The sequence below is a fragment of the Corylus avellana genome, chromosome ca3, assembly GCF_901000735.1.
Source record: "Corylus avellana chromosome ca3, CavTom2PMs-1.0".
In the NCBI taxonomy this organism is placed as follows: Eukaryota; Viridiplantae; Streptophyta; class Magnoliopsida; order Fagales; family Betulaceae; genus Corylus; species Corylus avellana.
In genome coordinates this window covers 28110082-28125608 of record NC_081543.1, presented here as the reverse complement: position 1 = coordinate 28125608, position 15527 = coordinate 28110082, and the positions used below count along the sequence as shown (strand labels likewise).

The window sequence follows — 15527 nt, the reverse complement described above, 5'->3', positions numbered from 1 at the left end:
GACAACAATCTTCAAACTAATCTAAATGCTCACAAGCAACGTAACTCAAAATGACTAACCTCATCAAAATCATCAAAAATATGTGAGAACTGCCCCATGAACCAAACCTGCCAAGGGAGAAAACTATTAAATATATGTTTTACAATCTATGGCCAGGAAAATTCCAAAACCTAAAATAAAACACTTATCTGCATCCTCTTCCTTGCCAATTCATCCTCATAAGCAATTTGAGTAATCTACCACAATGAACCAATATATGATATCAAGACAATAAGAATGAAACCCAACATGATAGAGAAAGAAATACTAAAAATGTGTTTGTTCATGAAACATATTAAAGTAAGAACCTGCTTGGGTGGTTTAACTTTCTTGTACTCTTATCATCCTGCATACACTTAAAAATAAAATTTAGAAAGATATTATTACTCCCTTGCATTGTTTACTCAAAGCTCTTTAACCTTGATAAACATGTCAAGGGAGATTTACTAACTCAAAAGTTCGTGAACCAAAAATTTTGCGAATATCTTAACATAATATAAACCAAATAAAAAGTACCAACAAATATACATTACCAAACAGATCACGATCAACAAATACTCAAATACACAATAGCAAATAGAAAGTACCAACAACTATCCAAATACATAGTATCAAAAAAATATATCAGAAATAGATGGTATCAAAAAGTACATCATAAATAAATGGTTATTCCAAAGCTCCCTCAATTGTTGGCTTCACTTGATGCACCTCCAAGCAAGCTCCCTCCAGACCTAAGAAGAATAGAATTTCATATAATGATTAATAAGCTTTTTAACGATTACTTAGTATGTGTGTTTTGTAAAATTAATGCATAGATATAGTTTCACTAACCCTCCAATACGTGACATTAAGAACTCAACAGTGGCTTTCAATTTGTTGGTTTCCTCAACGTTGGCTTGCAAATTCTCCCTATACTGATGAAGTTCGATTCTAGTCTGTTGAAGCTCGCTTTGAGTATCTTCTTGTCTTTTCCTACACTCGTCATGGTTGTCGAAGTGGGTGAACGCTTGAGATGAAGTACTTAAAGGGGTAGGAATAAGACCGCATCCCATTCCTCTAACGTGACCAGATCGTCGGCCCCCTAGCACTTGTGTGACTATTTCTTGCATTCGGTCCTCGACACTTGTCCCCTCCACACTGCCTTCCTCTAAGGCCTCACTGGTTGTTAATTCTTGCATCTGAAGCTGCACAAGTCATAGTTGGCTTTAGTTTAATATATACTTCATGCAAGTTTACTATTCATGTACTTCACTAATCAACTTAATGATCGGAGCGTAAACATTTACTTACATATAGAGTTTTGCATTTGTCGTTCACAAACTCTTTATCTTTTTTTCTTGTATGGGTAGCCTCATATAGTTCAACAGGATTGGGCTTCACTTTTGTTTCTTGTTCCTACACATAATACATATAATCAAAGTTTACACTAAATAATGTTACTTTAATTAAATTATAAAAAAGAGACACTTACCTTTTTGTAAATGACGTTAACAAATGAACAAGTGCCAGCTGTGTGATTTGTTTCCAATTTGCTTCTGTTTTTTATATTTCGTGCAGACTTTTTCTATAAAATTTGGAGAAAAAAAAAACACAATTATTCATAAAATGTCCTCAAGTGCATGCAAATTATATCAATCTGAATTTTCTAATCAGTATAATAATATATATTTACCTTCCATTTATCGTCATCAAATGAGTCGCATATTAGGTTCCACTGTTCAGGACCATATCCTGCTGGCACGTTTTCCCTCCCAATAGCCTTAGCCTTGGCAATCCCCTCATCATCGTCTTTATCAATGCCTTCAAAATATTTTTTGTAGTGGTCTCTATACAAGTTCGAACGAATCCTAGCATATGCACGACCCAATTTATTTTCAACAGCTTTGACGTGCTCGTATCGTTCCATATTCAGTGCGAAATTTGACTGATACATAATAGATAAGAAAACAATGGTAAAAAATGTGTCACATTATTTTTTCATACAAAACATATTCATAAACATTACATTGATATTCATACCTGAACATGAAATAATAACTTGCTCTTTTCCTCAACTGGGACCTTTTTCCATTCACCGTAATGGAGTTCGCACATGTTACGAATAATCTCCCAAATCTTGCTTGCAAACCATGATGCATTATCGCCTATAGGTGCCAGGTGTCTATTTTGGATGTTTAGCACTAAGGGACCATGCTTAAGTACGTGCTCACTCAACTTCTTACACTTGGCCTTACCCCTTACACTTCTGACAGACGTGGTAGCTGTTATGCAAAACATGGTAACGTAGTAAGTTATATTGTCAAATGTCTATAACAAACCAAAATAATACAAAAATAACATTTCATAAACATATAATTCATGAACTTACAAGATGCAGTAGGGGCGCCTCCCTGTGAATCTAATCCTGCCACTGAGTGAATAGGATCATTAGACTCGTGCGAAGGATGCCTATCCACTGACTCGAGGAGGAGGGGGGGCGAGGGCGCCATTTGCATATCTGTATCACCAAACCCAGAATTGGGAGTCGGACTCTCATGCTCGTCAATAAGGCCCCGACCTTGACCTTGGCCTCGGCCTCGTGCTGCTGGAACACGTTTACGTCCTGTTGTTGTCATTGTTATGATCAATCTGCAAACAACTCAAAAACGAAAAAAAATATATTAGTCAAATTATAACCATATAGTATGTTCAATATTTTTGACAAACATACAATAATTATGCTAGTAAAAAAAAAAACAAACACCACAATACATGTATATATATAGAGAGAGAGAGAGAGCATCAACTTCATTAAATATGCTAATACACTTTGTACTTACACCAAATGTGAGCTTATGTTCAACACATATCATCATCAGATTCATATTCAGAATCTGTATCACTGTTACTTGAAGATGATTGTTCGTGTTCAGAGTCCTCCTCTTCGTGTTCAGAGTCTATATCGTTGTCGCTACATAACTCCTCTTCCTCATCAAAGTTTGTATCATAGTCCTCGTTCGGCAAGTTATCGTTGGCAAACATGCTTGCATCAAGTTGAATATATAATTCATCAATTGCTATTGTCGCATCATCTCTACGTAATTGAGTGGAGGCTTCAACATTTGCTTCATCAACAAAGACCATATTACCCCCAACACATTCACCTTCCTGGTATACGTCATCACTGAGTCTTTCGTCATCTTCTGTATTATCTCCCTTTTGTACTGTTGGAATATCATAGATGTCCCTATTGATCCACTTCTGCACCACTTTCCAATTACCACCCAATTTGGGATCATCCAAGTAAAACACTTGCGAAGCTTGACATGCTAAGATGAACGGGTCGGATTCACACCATTTACGAGAAGTATTCACAATCGTGAAGCCTTGGTCCATTCGTACTCCTGTTGCACTCCCAGTGTCCCACCAATCGCACTCAAACAAGTACACGAGATTTTGGCCAGGGTAACGTAACTCTAGAATATTTTTTAACTCACCATAATACTCAGTTATTGAGGTTTCGTCCTCACCTGAAACAGAAACACCACTGTTCTGGGTAGTACGAGTTTCTGCACATTCTTTCGTGTGGTACCTAACACCATTCACGATGCAACCTCTGTACGATCTAACATGACGATCAGGCCCGCATGCAAGATCATATAATTGTTTTGAGCCATTGTCTGCAGTACACCCACTATTGTATAAACGTTTATGGAACCAACGTTCAAAGTTAGCCTCATGCTTTTTATCAATGTCACGGCCGCCATCTCTTTTGATCATATTATAATGTTCACTGCATGGAAAATAAACGTATTCGTAAATGATCATCAACGCTAAAATTATAACATGTCGTAACAGGTAAAACACAAAGACCATTACTAAACTTACTCCAAATATGAGGCCGTTTCGTTACAGTTGGTAAGCACATACCATCGTGCCCTACCAAAATCATTAGCATTCAGTGTTACTAATTTAGCTGCTCCTAACGGCCGAACTCGTTGGGAGAACACATCCAAGCTCTGGCTTATTTCTACTTCCTCAACGTCAACATTTCTCCATTCACGGTTCCATCTTGTCTCAATCCCCCGAAGATACCTGGAACAGAAGGTCAAGCTCTCCTCAGCTAGGTAACACTCGGCAATAGACCCCTCTGGACGCGCTTTGTTACGCGTCCACTTCTTATATCTTCCAAGTTCTCTTTCGAACGGATACATCCAACGGTTTTGTACAGGACCAGCAAGCCCGGCCTCCCGAGGTAAATGAAGTGCTAGATGGATCATAACATCAAAAAAAGCTGGCGGAAATATTTTTTCCATTTTGCATAAAATTATTACAATATCGACTTTCATTTGTTTCAGGATATCAACTTTCAACGTCCGTGCACATAACTGCGTAAAAAATGTACTCAACTCGGTCAATGTTGTTCATATTTCCGACGTAGAGAAATTTCGAATTGCAACAGGAAGCAAGCGCTGTAAGAAGACATGACAATCGTGACTTTTCATACCCGAAATTTTACCAGGAAGCTTGTTCACACATCGACCAATGTTAGATGCATACCCGTCAGGAAATTTAACACCTGACAACCACTCACATAAACTCTTCTTCTCATCTCTTGTCAATGTGTACTTCGCAAGTGGCATCCTATAAGTTTCACCATTTGGCTGCACATGCAATTCTTTACGTATACCCATCAACTGTAAATCTCTTCGTGCCTTGACTGTGTCCTTGGTCTTCCCATCAATATTCATCAACGCACATAAGATACTTTCACATATGTTCTTCTCAATATGCATTACATCTAAATTGTGACGTACTTTCAAACTTGACCAGTAAGGTAACTCAAAGAAAATACTTCTCTTCTTCCAATTCAACACAACATCTGTGTACTTTCTCTTTCTCCCGCTTGTTTTTCGAAATTGTAAACCCTCAGCATCCCTTAGCTGTTTCAACAATTGACTTGCAGACAATTCTTCAGGTTCCAATCTATGCTCCTCTGTACCATCGAACAAATTTCCTCTTTTTCGCCATGGATGCTCTTGAGGAAGCCACCGACGATGACACATAAAGCACACCTTATGCCCATACTTCAAATACCTGAACGATGTATCCTTATTACATACTGGACATGCAAGATTTCCATTTGTAGACCACCCAGATAATTTTCCATATGCGGAAAAATCATTTATAGTCCATAGTAATGTCGCATGCAATTGAAATGTCTCTTTCTTTGATGCATCGTACACGCGTATGCCTTCATTCCATAAATCTTTCAAGTCATCAACCAATGGGCGCAAATATACATCAAGATTCTTTCCGGGATCTGAAGGCCTAGGGATAATAAGGGACAACATCAAATTTGGACTCTTCATACACATCCACGGAGGGAGATTGTACACCGTGAACATTACTGCCCATATGCTATATGTTGTACTCATATTACCATATGGGTTGAAACCATCACTTGCTAAACCAAGCCGCACATTGCGAGAATCACTTGCAAACCACTCATGTCTTTTATCAAACTCTTTCCATACAATAGAATCGGCAGGGTGTCTGAGAGTATTGCCATCATCTTCTCGACCTTCTTTGTGCCACCGCATTTCCTTGGCCATTTCTTTTGTCATAAACAACCGTTGTAACCTTGATTTTATTGGGAAATACCGTAAGACCTTTTGAGGAATTACTTTTTTTGCCTTTGCCATCAATCCATCTTGAATTGTTGCACTTTGAGCATACCACTTTGTCTGCATGTTCTTTCCAAAAAAGCACACAACCATTCTTGCATGCGTGTATCTTATTGTAACCGAATCCCACGTGTCGCCTAAACTGTATTGCTTCTCTATACGAGCGTGGCAATGTCTCTCCATCTGGGAGGGCCATCTTTATCAAGTCAATCATCATATCAAACGCCTTGTTACTCATGTTGCAGAACGCCTTTATATGAAGCATCTTCAGTACAAAAGCAATTTGTGTAAATTTCTTGCAGCCTGGATAAAGTTCTCGTAAACCATCTTCCCAAAATCGGTGGAAGGAGCTTGTTTGTTCGTGATCATCAGTTGGGGGCCCTGTGAAGTAGAGGATTCTCCGATGTTAGCATCAACAAATGTCCCCATACATACATCGTCTAACAATTCTTCAACTGCATCAACCTCCTCCATCATTTCAGTTGTATGTGTGTGCATGTTTGTAGAAGTGTTTACCCTAAAATGATCTTCTTCCCCGTGAAATATCCATTCATATACAAGTGACCCTTCACCTCGCTAATATGAGAATAATATCGATTTGCACAATCACGGCATGGACACTTTGTCATATCACGTGAATCAACTGATTTAACTGCCATTCCCATGAATTCTTCCACACCTTTTTGAAATCGCTCTGAACATCGAGTACTTTCCCGCATCCAACTCCTATCCATATTGATGTCCCTATTAGAGGTTATTCGTTGCGTACATGTACGCACACAAGGGAATTAGAAGATCAGATTCTTCAGAATTAATAGAATTAAATGGGAGGACTGTTCTCAAATATTGATGCTAGCTCAATGCCATGTTACCTAACAAAATATTCTAGAAGTGGGTTAGTAGTTTAGAACAAATTTCTATTTGTCATTTATTTACTTGTTTAGCTCAATGACAGTTTTACATTTTTTACCATTGTTGTTAGCTTTGATATTTATTATAGAATGTTGTCTTGCTTCAAGTTTACTGTGCTACTTTCTTATTGAACTTAAATGGAAAAGACTATTCATGTACTATACCAACTTTGATAACATAAGTTGATGTGAACTAGAAAATTAATAACATAATCCTAATATAAGAATAAGACTTAATACTAATAAACAAGTAATAATAAGAGAGGAAGCAAGGTTTCATAGGTTACAAGAGAAGAAGAGAGGTTTAATGCAATCACAAGAGAAGAAGGGAGAGATGCAGTGGGAGTGTTTTCAGACGATCACGTGTGCGATCGATCGCACAACCAGAGAGGTTTTACTCTCTGGTGGTGCGATCGATCGCAATATCAGGGGCTTCAGCACGTAGTGCGATCGATCGCACCACCAGAGAGGTTTTACTTGTAGTGAGTGCGATCGATCGCACTATCAGCTATCCCAGAAACAAGTTAGTTTATGCTTTACTCCAATCAACACATATCTCTACAAACCCCACATTTATACAGGTAAACAATTAATGACATGGCTATACATGACCGTGTGTGCACCCACCCACCCGTGCATATGAATACATACACATAAAAACATGTAAAAACCACTAATCAAACATTTACTTCTATACGTACATTTTTCCTTCTACCACTATCCAACAATCTGAAGCCAACACTTGTTGAGATTAAGACCCTCTATATTTTCTACCCTAAAAGTGCTGCAAAGGGTAATATGGCTCTTATTACAAGACCCTCTATATTTTCTACCCCAAAAAGAAGTGACATTCTCCACACAAAGAATGTCACTTTTAAAGGACCCTCAACATACTCAAATACTCTTCCAGAGAGAAATGAGAACTCACAAGAATGGATAACACATGATAGAATGACTTCAGTTCAAACTTTCACCTTTTGGTGGTGATCCAACAAATTCCATCCTCTCCTCCTTGCTCACTCTATTAGAATACACCAGCTCAAAGAAAGAGTATTTGAGTTCCATATGTTACGGAAAAGTATATGTTCCAATGTACATTTCTTTTTCGGAATTGTATATAATCCACCACCCACGCATCCTTAGAATGTGCAATACTAAAGAAATCCAGATAGGAAATCTCCAAGGGTTGCTCCCCCCCACACTAGAAGTCATGCCAAAACCTCACCTTGGACCCATCTTCCACCTCAAATCTAGAGAAAAAATTATCATCTCCTCCTTATATATTTCCACACTCCCACTCCAAAGAGCGCCCACAACTTAAAAGCTATCCCAGCCAATAACCTGTTTTTATTCTCATTTTCAGTTCTGATGATTTGCTAGAGAATAAAACCATAGCCACAAAGACTAAGGCCTCAACATGACTATAGCAAATCTTACTAGCTTCCCCTTTTGTTTTTCTAATTAAGTTATTAGGGTTTTCGTGCGATTTCAATTTTGACAATTAAATCTTTAATTTTTTTATCTACTTTTAAATGTCTCTCTGTCAAAATGTCATCCAATTAATTAACCATATGTTACATCAAACTAATCAAATAATACAACATGGCTCTAGAATGTTAATTTATAGGTAATGTCATAAATTTTATTTTTCATATATCCTCCCCAATTTGCAGTACTATTAATTACCCTGGCCATGAATAGTTAGGGGTGGCAACTTCTTGTGTTTCGAGTTCGGGTTGTGTCAAGGTATACGTATAAGACTATACGGATCAACGCTAAGTGTACACATTTAATTAAACGAGTCAGACTTTTTAATTATAACTCGCTAAATCCATGTTGAGTTTGTGTCGGGTTTGCAGGTAGTATCATAAATGAATGACCTTTATGAATGGGGATAATAAACAAAGTTTTAGATGTGTATTTTTCTTATTGCTTGTCTTGCATACTACACACTTTGTTCAAGAATGATCAATTTCTCTCTTCTCTTCCTACATTGTTGCTCTTCATTTGGTGTGTGATCCATGACTCGGATTGCAACATTTGGTCACCGTTAATCCACGTACCTGTACCACAAATTATCTTGCGTCGGATTTGGAGCCAAATACTTGTTTTCATATTTCTTTTTCTGCTTTTTTGCTTTAGCGTGATGAATCATTGTCGTGTGATTTTTTATATTAATCAATCATTTAAAAAGACAACAAAGAAATAGTTCAATCTGCATTTCATTTGAAATGAAAGAGAATTGTATTTTATGTTAGTGGATTCAGGCAATAAATTATTGCTATCGAATGGAAAGATATACTTGGTGTCTTTGTAGAGGGTGAAAGTGTGGTCGTTGTGCTTTTTGTTTTCGTTTTTTCTCTACTTTGTTGCGGATATATTGTATGGTTTTGTCTTTTTGAGGTTACTGATGCGTGTGGGGGCGAATATTTTCAGGGTACTGCTGCAAATGAATCGACAGCTACCAAGATGTCAAGAAGAAAAAAGGTATGTTCTCTAAGTTATATAAACCATTACATCCTGACACAAATGTAATGAATTTGAGATGTTCTGATACGAAGATCATTGAAATTTTATAGACATTTGCTGAGCTCAAGGAGCAGGAGAGTTCTCTGTTGAAGGAAAGGATACACTTGAAAAAGGTGTGTCATTGGTGCTTCTTATTGATTATTTGGGCCCCCTTTAATAATTTATTGTAACCTTTATTTAATCTTGCGTTCACTAAACAGGAGATAGCAACACTTCGTGCAACTTTTAAGGAACAGAGGGCCAAAAATGAGAGCTTCAAAAGAATGAAGGTACCCCCAAGTGTTCTTTAATCCTCTTATTTACTGATTTGGTTTGCATGCCTCGTATATCCTGCCTTTTCTATGTATATAATCACTATGGATGAGTATAAGAGTATATAGGTTAAATTTTGTCCGACCCTAAATTGTTAAGAGTATATAGGCAACAAAATGAAGAGCAAAATTGAATAAATTTACACCCAACACAAGCTTGAAATGATCAAATATTAGCCTTCTACTATGTTTGAAAATATCCCAATACTAAAAATCATAGGAAACAGTATAGAAACCACAAAAATCAACCATTTTAGATGCAAAACTGCAACCCATGAACATTGCTGCTGCCCAATAGAAAGAGAAGAAGAGAGGAGAAACTCATACCGGAGAGAAAGCTGCAGGAGAGCGTTAAGTGCGCCGGAGTGAGAGCTGGTAGAGAGAGGTGCGCCGGAAAGAGAGCTACCGGAGAGAGAACCTTGCGTCGGAGAACTGAGTGAGAGAGAGCGATCGAGAGAGAGAGTGAGAGTGAGAGTGAGAGTGCTGAATCCTGTATTTCCTCCGAAAATATGAACTGAGTGAGAGTGAGAGTGAGAGTGAGAGAGAGAGAGTGAGAGTGAGAGTGAGAGTGAGAGTGCTGCAGCTAATCACCGTTTAGGGTATCTCATGTCCGAAAATTTGAGCCCCCCGCCAGTTTTTAGCAGATGGCGGCAAATTATTTGGTGTAGCTTAATTAGTGGCTATTTGGGGCATTGTTCTTAAAAAAAAAAAAATTGAGAAAAATATATAAAAAAAAGGCTCCAAAATAAATGAGAAAAATATAAAAAAACATGAAGCAAGTTGTAATTTATTTTTTGAAAAAAATTTCGTTTTTTTTTTTCAATTATTTTATTATTTATTTGTTAAAATAATAGGGGTATTATATGAATATTAAAAATAAGTGGCATTTTTATACAATTTGGTTGTTCGGGAGGCTACTTTAATATCTTTTTATAATTTTCCAAAAAAAAAAATTATACTACCAATTTTTTAATTTTTATTTATTTATTTATTTGTAATTTTTCTCTTATAATATGTTTTTACTATTATAATATTAACTAAAAATTTCCGTTCATAAAATTTTTATGATAAAGATCATTAAGTTGATATTTCTCTTATAATTAGTTATAAAATAATACAAAATCCAAAGATAATATAAGATCAATATAACTAAGGCACTAAGATAATATAAAAAGCTAATAGTTCAATTGAATGTTGGATTGAACCTTCAATTGAATGTTCGATTAAACCTTCAAGTGTATCTAGTTTGATCTATCAATTGATCATACCACAGTCAATGGAACTAATTCATTAGGATCGCTCGGATGTTTGATCGAACATTTAATCCTATCACGATCAATCAAACTAATTCAGTACGATCAATCGGACATTTGATTCTATTATGATCAATCGAACTAATTCATTACGATCGATCAGAATTGATTTTATCAAATGTTTGATTGAACCTTCAATCATGTCAAGTTGTATTGATTGTATCCCGATCAATTTAAGTAATGCACTAATATAATATAAAATGCTTAGACTTCAATTCAATGTTCGATCGAACATTTAATTTGTTTGAATTTTGTTCGATCATTTGATCTTATCACGATCGATCGATCGAATGCACTAGGTAGGACCAATCGGATATTTGATCAAACCTTCAATTTCAATTGTTTCAATCATTTGATCTTATCACGATCAATCGAACTAATTCATTATGATTGATCGGATATTCGATCAAACCTTCAATTTCAATTGTTTCAATCATTTGATCTTATCACGATCAATCGAACTAATTCATTATGATTGATCGGATATTCGATCAAACCTTCAATTTAATTCTTTCAAGTTTCATCGATCATTTGATCCTATCATGATCGATTGAACAAATGTACTATGATCAACCGAATATTTGAATGAACCTTTAATTTCAATTGTTTCAATTTTGATTGTCACTTGATCCTATCATTTCATTGTATCACTATCAAAGTTGTTGTACATTATTCAATAAAAATTAAAATTAAATTAAAAAAAAAAAAATTAAATTCTGCCTATCTTTTAACATTCTGTTACTGCGATCGATCGCATCTTGGGTGCGATCGATCGCAGTCACAGAATGTATACGTTTGTACATTCTGTAACTACGATCGATCGCACCTTGGGTGCGATCGATCGCAGTCACAGAAACAACATGCCCATGCCATATGCTGGCCGAGTACGATCGATCGCACCATTTGTGCGATCGATCGCACTCGGCCAGCACATCACGTGACCTATTTTAGGTCACTTTCCCCCCACACCCACATATTTTTCTTCTCCAACCAGCACCCACCTCCGGCACTCCTCCACCTTTTTTCACCACCTCTACCACACAGCCACCTCATGGTTCTCTTCTTCGGCAACCATACCAGGTATTTTTCACCACCTTTAATTTACACCCCATTCCCCATTCCCATCAACACCCCAACCCCGATTACTTCCCCAACATTTTCTTTTTTCTCATATTTCTGCAATTGTGGGTGTTCATCCACCCACATTGCTTTGTTGTGGTTGGATTTTGTTGTTTTTGCAGGGGGTTTTGAGCGGAGTTGATTTGTTCTTCAATTTTGGCTATCTCTAGTGCACACCAAGTGTTTGTCAAAAGTCCCCAATCAACCTCATCATGCCAAGAGCTCGAGCTTCGTCCTCCCGAGGGTCCGATACCAGAGCCATTTGTCCCCCGCCCACTTTTGAGGAGCAGGAGCTGCTATTTGAGACCACCTTCGCCATTCGCGAAGACTTTCAAAATCTTGAGGCGACTTAATGGGCGGTCGCCGAGTTCAAGCGACGGGGACTCAACAATCTTTTCAAGGCGGTCACCACCACTGCCTACAGAAAATTGGTGATCGAGTTCTATGCCAACCTGTGGCATGACTGCAACAACGTGGCAGCCCTCTCTTCCAAAGTGAAAGGCAAAGCTATTGACGTAACACAGGCCGACATTGCTGCTGCCCTTCAATGCAATCATGAGCACCCTCCAGAAGCCGCACAACTTGCTGAGCAACCGGCCAGATTCTACGTGGTGGAAATCATTGAGGACATGTGCGATGGGCAATATGCTGATTCCCATCATAATGCCGGCAGCCGATCGAAGCTACCTCAACGGCTTTGGTTTGTGGACTCCATATTACACCATAATGCTTTTCCGTTGGGGCACAAATCTCAGAGGCGGGATCAATTTCTTTAAACACTCTACGCCTTCCATAAAGATGCTTGGTACTCCATTCCCGACATAATTTGGAAGCAAATTCAGAAATTTTGGAATGGGGTGCACGTTGGAGGAGCGGAGTCCACACATTCATGGGGGTTGCCTTTCCCATACTTAATCTCGTACATCCTCCGGAAGAAAGGCATCAAGGGTACCGCAGCTGATGAGCCAGTCACTACTACTCCCATATTTGGCATTCGCCAATGGAACAAGAGCTTGTCCCACATGCCCCGGGGACCAGCACCTGGTGCGGAAGAGAGTGAGGCCGAGCCGATGGCCGAAGATGAACCTGAAGTTGAGCCAGAGGCATCTGAGGAGGAGGAACAAAACCGCTCACTTATTGAAGAAATAGCGGGCCTTCGGAGAGAGTTGGCTGGCCAAAGAAAGGAGGCATCCAAAACTTTCAAATTGATGGACAAACGCCTAGACACCTTAGAAGAATTGATGCAGTCCATTCTCACCCGGTTGCCACCGCCATCTGCAGGAGCATCATCTTCTAGACAGCAGTGAGCAGGGACCACCGTCTGGCTGAAGACATTAAACTTAGCGCTCATGGGAGGCACCCCCTAGTTTACCCTTTTTATTTTGTTTAGTATGTTTTAAGTTAATCTTCTTATTTGTCTTTAGTTTTGTTTCTTTTTATTTGTCTTTAGTTTTTAAACTTAGCACTCATGGGAGGCACCCCCTAGTTTACCCTTTTTATTTTGTTTAGTATGTTTTAAGTTAATCTTTTTATTTGTCTTTAGTTTTGTTTCAATATATTCATCATATCATATATATACACTATTAGATATGTAAAATTTAATATGTAAAATTTAATATGAATTATGAAATGGGAATTAAGAATTAAGAATTAAGAATTAAGAATTAAGTTTTCATTCGGGGAATTAAATCCCATTTGGTTAGGAATCATTTGGGGAATCCACTTAAAACTGAAGTCTTCAAATTAGTCCGAATGAAAACTTTATCCTCCAAATGAAACTCCTAACCAAATGGCAAATATATACAAATTAAAATCTTTCTTTAGGAGAATGGAATTGAAATAGAAGAATTTTTCCTTTTTTTTTTAAAAAAAAAACATATATATATATTGAAACAACTGTACATATGAAATATTAAGTGAAAGGGAGAGCTTTACTTTTACGGTTAAAATTTTATTTTGTTATATTTAACGGTGCATATTGTGTCACTTTATTTGAAAATTTTAAACAATGCAGTGATATATACAAAATTTTAGTGGATGCTATTGGGCATCAACATTTTTTTTTTTTTTTTAATTTTCCTGCCTACTCTTTAGGGTCGACTTTGTCGACCCTAATGATCACTCTACAGCGTCCACTTTGAGTGGACGCTATTGGTGAATAAAATTATTTTTTTAATTCCTCTGTATACTCTTTAGGGTCGACTTTGTCAACCCTAATACTTTGTCATTAGGGTCGACTTTCAAAGTCGACCCTAATGATCACTCTTCAGCGTCCACTTTAGTGGACGCTATTTATGATCAATATTATTTGTTTTTATTTTTTTAAATTCTTCCACACTCTTTTTGTCGACCCTAATACTTAGGCATTAGGGTCGACTTTCAGAGTCGACCCTAATGATAACTCTTCAGCGTCCACTTTGAGTGGACGCTATTGGTGAATAAAATTATTTTTTTTTTATTTTTTTTTTTAATTCCTCCACATACTCTTTAGGGTCGACTTTATCGACCCTAATACTTTGTCATTAGGAAGTCGACCCTAATGATCACTCTTCAGCGTCCACTTTAGTGGACGCTATTGGTGATCGATATTATTTGTTTCTATTTTTTTAATTCCTCCACACACTCTTTAGGGTCGACAAAGTCGACCCTAATACTTAGGCATTAGGGTCGACTTTTAGAGTCGACCCTAATGATCACTCTTCAGCGTCCACTTTGAGTGGACGCTATTGGTGAATAAAATTATTATTATTTTTTTTTTTTTTAATTCCTCCACATACTCTTTAGGGTCGACTTTATCGACCCTAATACTTTGTCATTAGGGTCGACTTCCAAAGTCGACCCTAATGATCACTCTTCAGCGTCCACTTTAGTGGACGCTATTGGTGATCGATATTATTTGTTTCTATTTTTTTAATTCCTCCACACACTTGTCGACCCTAATACTTAGGCATTAGGGTCGACTTTTAGAGTCGACCCTAATGATCACTCTTCCGCGTCCACTTTGAGTGGACGCTATTGGTGAATAAAATTATTATTATTATTTTTTTTTTAATTCCTCCACATACTCTTTAGGGTCGACTTTATCGACCCTAATACTTTGTCATTAGGGTCGACTTCCAAAGTCGACCCTAATGATCACTCTTCAGCGTCCACTTTGAGTGGACGCTATTGGTGAATTTTTTTTTTTTTTTTTAACTCCTCCATATACTCTTTAGGGTCAACTTTGTCGACCATAATACTTTGGCATTAGGGTCGACTATAAAGTCGACCCTAATGATCACTCTTCAGCGTCCACTAAAAGTGGACGCTATAGGTGAATAAAATTATTTTTATTTTTCTTTTTTTAATTCCTCCACATACTCTTTAGGGTCGACTTTAATACTTTGGCATTAGGGTCGACTTTAGAGTCGACCCTAATGATCACTCTTCAAAGTGGACGCTATTAGTGAATAAATTTATTTATTTATTTATTATTTTTTATTTTTATAATTCCTCCACACACTCTTTGTCGACCCTAATAAGTAACCATTAGCGTCGACTTAGAAAGTCGACGCTAATGATCTTTTTCCCCCCTTTTGAATATTTCCCCTGAGAATATTAGGGTCGAGTTATTAGCGTCCACTGTAGAGTGGACGCTAT

At 37.4% G+C, this 15527-nt stretch overlaps 1 protein-coding gene and 1 long non-coding RNA gene across 2 annotated transcripts; one reads left to right on the top strand and one right to left on the bottom strand.

The window, feature by feature from the left end:
* Positions 1-701: 701 nt before the first annotated feature.
* Positions 702-1820, bottom strand: LOC132173359 (uncharacterized). Its single transcript, XM_059584833.1, has 5 exons — positions 1712-1820; positions 1511-1603; positions 1330-1434; positions 871-1223; positions 702-770 (listed from the first exon to the last, which is right to left on the bottom strand). Exons 4-5 carry the CDS (start codon positions 1215-1217, stop codon positions 722-724), a joined length of 396 nt encoding a protein of 131 aa, XP_059440816.1. The 5' UTR covers positions 1218-1223; positions 1330-1434; positions 1511-1603; positions 1712-1820; the 3' UTR covers positions 702-721.
* A 7174-nt stretch (positions 1821-8994) lies between these two features.
* Positions 8995-9414, top strand: LOC132173421 (uncharacterized). Its single transcript, XR_009439320.1, has 3 exons — positions 8995-9103; positions 9196-9258; positions 9346-9414. It is a non-coding gene; the product is annotated as an uncharacterized LOC132173421 (long non-coding RNA).
* Positions 9415-15527: the final 6113 nt, after the last annotated feature.

What these genes read in the sequence shown, in the direction of transcription:
- LOC132173359 (XM_059584833.1), bottom strand. Translation starts at nt 1,217, where the DNA reads ATGCAAGAATTAACAACCAGTGAGGCCTTAGAGGAAGGCAGTGTGGAG. An exon ending in TTAATGTCACGTATTGGAGG is followed by an intron (nt 771 to 870) that starts GTTAGTGAAACT and finishes TATTCTTCTTAG; the next exon opens with GTCTGGAGGGAGCTTGCTTG.